At 36.1% G+C, this 4,579-nt stretch overlaps 1 protein-coding gene across 2 annotated transcripts; it reads right to left on the bottom strand.

Moving 5' to 3' along the window:
* Positions 1-497: 497 nt before the first annotated feature.
* LOC133821917 (receptor-like kinase TMK2) lies at positions 498-3,938 on the bottom strand. Of its 2 annotated transcripts, XM_062254090.1 has the most exons (3): positions 2,409-3,937; positions 1,868-1,903; positions 498-1,697 (listed from the first exon to the last, which is right to left on the bottom strand). In XM_062254090.1, exons 1-3 carry the CDS (start codon positions 3,772-3,774, stop codon positions 574-576), a joined length of 2,526 nt encoding a protein of 841 aa, XP_062110074.1. In that variant the 5' UTR covers positions 3,775-3,937; the 3' UTR covers positions 498-573. The 2 variants fall into 2 exon arrangements, with proteins under 2 accessions (XP_062110074.1, XP_062110075.1); XM_062254091.1 differs by lacking the exon at positions 1,868-1,903 and having other exon boundaries at positions 2,409-3,938.
* Between the last annotated feature and the right edge of the window lie 641 nt (positions 3,939-4,579).

Here is a 4,579-nt window from a genome sequence, read left to right as displayed (position 1 = left end):
TGAGCAAAAATAACACAAAGCTTGGTGTTTCTCCTCAAACAATCCACAATGTCCGAATGTGTATCTTTCTTGCAAGATTTTAGTATGAAAATCTTGTGTGTAAAACGTATGGTGAAGAGAGAGTGAGAGAGAATGAATGGTGAAGAGAGGTATGGTGAAGAGAGGTAGAGAGGAAGAGGGAGAATAGAGAAGAAATGTGTTATGAGAGGGGTATTTTTGGTATTAAATGAAAGATGAGCATTAGTATCATATGGTAGTTAACTTTGATTCAAATTTTAATTATTAAGCTAATATAAGCATGATTTATCAAATTTCCCTACTAAAATTAATCATTAAATTAGAAATAAAATCTCTTTAAATTCAAGAATTTAATAGCAAAAACTATATATATATATATATATATTTCAAGGACTGAAAATATATGCATTGTGTTGTTACTGTTATTTTTAGTATTACAAGTAGAATATTTACATTTTGTTTCATAACACAGAAAAGAAAATCATTAATTCTGTTTTATCTTTGCTTTCAAATTCACTCAATTGGCAATTTCTCACAACATTTTAATATTTGGAATTACAAAAATGTGCTATAGGAATGAGAAGGTGGTGATGTACAAGAAGATTCAGCTGGTATGGATTTTGTAGGTGAAGACAAGAAAGGCTTTGGTGGTATTTGCAAAGAATCAGCACTCCCTTCCAACATTTCTATGACTTTACTCATTGTTGGCCTAGTGGAAGGATCAGTCTGTATGCACCACAAGCTCATGATGATCATTTTCCTCACTTTCACTCTATCTTCTTCATTGGTTATTCTCTTTAGGCTAAACTCTTCGTCTAACTCAAGTCGATTGTAAACCCAATGAGGAAAATATATTTCGCAACTATTATCAACTCTGACATTAACATTTTTTCTCCCTCCCACTATTTCAAGAACCATCATTCCATAGCTATAAACATCAGATTTATATGAGACTCCTCCAAACATTCTACTAAAGACTTCAGGAGCAATATATCCAACAGTACCTCTTAGACCCAACATAGAGATGAGACTTTCCTTTCTATTACAAATCTTAGCAAGGCCAAAATCTGAGATTTTGGGTACAAAGTCTGCATCGAGAAGAATATTGTGAGGCTTAATATCAAAATGCAGAATCCTTGTGTTGCAGCCGCGATGCAAGTACTCTAATCCTCTAGCAATGCCAAGTGAGATCTGATAATTTGTATCCCAATCCAACGTATGATTGTTTTCAGTTGCATTATCTTCAAAGACAAACTTCTCAAGAGATCCATTCGCCATGAACTCGTAAATGAGAGCCTTTTTAGCCCCCTCAAAACAGAAACCCAACAAAGAGACAATGTTGACATGGGACGTTCTGCTGATGGTTGCTACTTCATTGATGAATTCTTCTCCATTTGTTTTTAATTCATGTAATAGCTTCACAGCAACAAGAGAACCATCATCTAACTTTCCTTTGTAGACACAACCAAACCCTCCTTGGCCTAATTTTTCTTTGAAGGAGTTGGTCATTTTCTTAACATCTGCATAACTATATCTTCTAATTTGAAGTGGTCCACATTTCTTTAGAAAGTCCTCAATACTTCGTTGGGCAGGATTTTTCTTCTTTCTCAAGCATGGAAGTTTTCTCCAGGAGATGACCAAGATAATCATGAGTACCCCAATTATAGATGCTGCTGTAGCTGTTATAAGAAAGAAATGACTTGGATGAATCTTATGAATAGTACTTTATATCTATCATGAATAGTACTTTTAGTTATAACTACTTCATATTTGTCCTCATTCAGTCTATTATAAGATAAAAGTTAAGTAGGCCCATATTGCAAAAAGAAGGATTAAGAAATAACTTTACCTATAGCTGCTTTAAGCACAAACTTTCTTTCTTTAGCTGCAGAAAAGAAAGAAAATCATTGAATAAGAGCACACTCACATGGACTCCAAATGTCTATGCCTCAAAGTAAAGTTTCAAAATCTTCATCATAATCACTGCAATTTTAATCCTATAAGTCCATAATCTCCTCTGCTAAATAAGATAGTGCCTTGTAGCTCTAAGAATTTCCCACGTTAAATTATTGAATAAGAGCACATTCACATGGACTCCAAATGTCTATGCCTCAAAGTAAAGTTTCAAAATCTTCATCATAATCACTGCAATTTTAATCCTATAAGTCCATAATCTTCTCTGCTAAATAAGACAGTGAACTCGTAGTTCTAAGAATTTCCCACGTTAAGAAAACATATCAATCATTAACTTAACCACTACAAGCCATATTTGCATACCATGCACAGGATTTTAAACCCTTCCAAACTTCCAATTCGTAATCTAAACGTAACATTTGGAGAAAACAACTAACAATAAGACCAGAACAAAGAAAATGGCAGCAATTACGTACCTTTTCTCAAGCTTTGAGATTTCTTCAACAGTGGATTACCAGTGGTAGTTACCTTCACTCTCGGTGGAAACGTAGGAACCACCCCAGAAAGATTGTTATTTGAAACATCAAGAACCTCAAGTTGTGTCAAACGTGTCAAGCTAACTGGTATCGAACCAGTGAGATCATTGTCATTCAGCAACAAATTTTTCAACGTTTTGAGATTAGCAAAAGCAGGGGAGATCGTCCCCGACAATTGCCACTTTTGAAAATTAACTGTTACAACATTCCCAGCTGAATCACAACTAACATACTTCCAATTTTCACAGGCATCATTTCCTTTCCAGTTGTTTGCTAAATCCATAGGATACTTCAAATCTTTCGCAACTTCAAGCAGCGTCGTGACCTGACCATCGCAAGGCCCCGCAGTGTCCTTACAGAAACTATTAGTACCTGTGAGATCAACATTGGTGACTGACGATGGAAACGAAGGCAGAGGACCCTGCAACATGTTGTTCGACAGAGAAACGTTTCTCAAGCTCGAAAGAGTCATCAGAGTGCTTGGAACAACGCCGGTGAAGAGGTTATCTCGAAGCTGAAGATCGAAAAGGGTGTGAGATTTCGACAGATCCGGGATTGGACCCGTGATTTGGTTCTCATGGAGCCAAACCTGGTACAACTTTGTCATCTTCGATAACATATCAATGGTACCCGATAACCCCCTTTGCTGACCGTTGAGCCAGAGGATTCGAATCCTTGTTGCAGCAAGACTCTGTGGCAAAGACCCAGTAAGACGATTTTTAGAAAGCTTTAAATTCTGCAAGTTCGGGAATGAATCAAAGATATCTGGTATTGAACCAAACATATTACAACTGGACATATCTAGCGTAACCAAGCTGGAAGAATCAACGAGTTCAGTGGGGAAACTCCAGAGATTAAGCTTTGAATTCTGGGTCATACTCAAGGTCAACAAACTGGTGAGTCCTTGGAAACATCCAGAAGGTACAGAAGTGAAATTGTTACCGTCCAGGTAGATTTGTTGGAGTAAAGAGAGATTGGCTAACGAAGGCAAAGACCCAGAAAAGGAGTTGCCTTGTAGATTGAGGAAGGTGAGTTTCGAGAGAGAGGTGAGATTGGAAGGGAGAGTTCCCATTAGAGAGTGATTGGCCAAGTTGATGGTGGTGACTTGGCCGGATGAGCTACACTCGACGCCTTTCCATTTTGCACAGTAGTTGACCGAGTTCGACCAGCCACTTGGGATGGGAGAGATTGAGGCGAGAAGCTCAGACATGACGGCAGCTTCATCGTCGGCAATGGTGGAGAAGATGAGACAGAAGAAGAAGAAGAGGGTAAGAGCAGTTGGAAGAGTTAGTTGAAAGAGCTTCATTTTTCAATGATTTGAAGTAGACAAAGAGAAGAAAATTTTAATGTTGGGAAAGTTTTGATTTGATTCTGTCCGGTAGCGTGGCCTGATGGCTTTGAAACTTTCAGTAGCAGCCTTTGTAGTTTGTATCTCTTCGGCTTGTTTCTGTAATGAGATTGCGACCTTAAAAGAAAAGAGAATCGCTAAAATACACAAGTAGTTTTCGTTCCCCTATTTTAACAATTTAATATTGAATTCTACTTAATAATTATTATGTTATATCGCTAAACAAGAATCATAAAATAACAACTCATATAATATTAAGCACTTGTGCCAAATAACATCACTCTAAAAGAAAAAAATATCACATGAGGTATGATGACTTCTTCATTTATATTATTATTATTTTTAAATTTTCTGAATAAATAAATCACAATTATATAAAATAATCTTAATGAGATTTATTTGAGTATGTTGTAAACATATAACAAGTGTAAGAATATTAATTTATTAATAATAACATAGTTAATTATACTAATCACCAATTAATTTTTAGATAAAACTTCATGATTCTTGTCATATTATCGTGAGTCAATTCCTTAGCAAACATTCGATCCACACCAATTCAAAGAGTGAGACAACTTAAAATAAACATTGCATAGTGCAATAAGACACTTGAGATCCACATAGTGCAAAAAGGCATTTGAGATCCAAAAATTGTGATAAGGTGATTCAAGATTGGTGAGCGAAAAATCGCCACCATCTTGAGGGGATATTGGAGTATGATGTCTCACATAGAATATGTGTAAGAATATTGAGTCATTAATAA

The sequence above is a fragment of the Humulus lupulus genome, chromosome 3 (assembly GCF_963169125.1).
Source record: "Humulus lupulus chromosome 3, drHumLupu1.1, whole genome shotgun sequence".
Taxonomy (NCBI): Eukaryota; Viridiplantae; Streptophyta; class Magnoliopsida; order Rosales; family Cannabaceae; genus Humulus; species Humulus lupulus.
The sequence above is the reverse complement of the archived record's forward strand: the minus strand, read 5'-3'. Positions and strand labels throughout refer to the sequence as shown.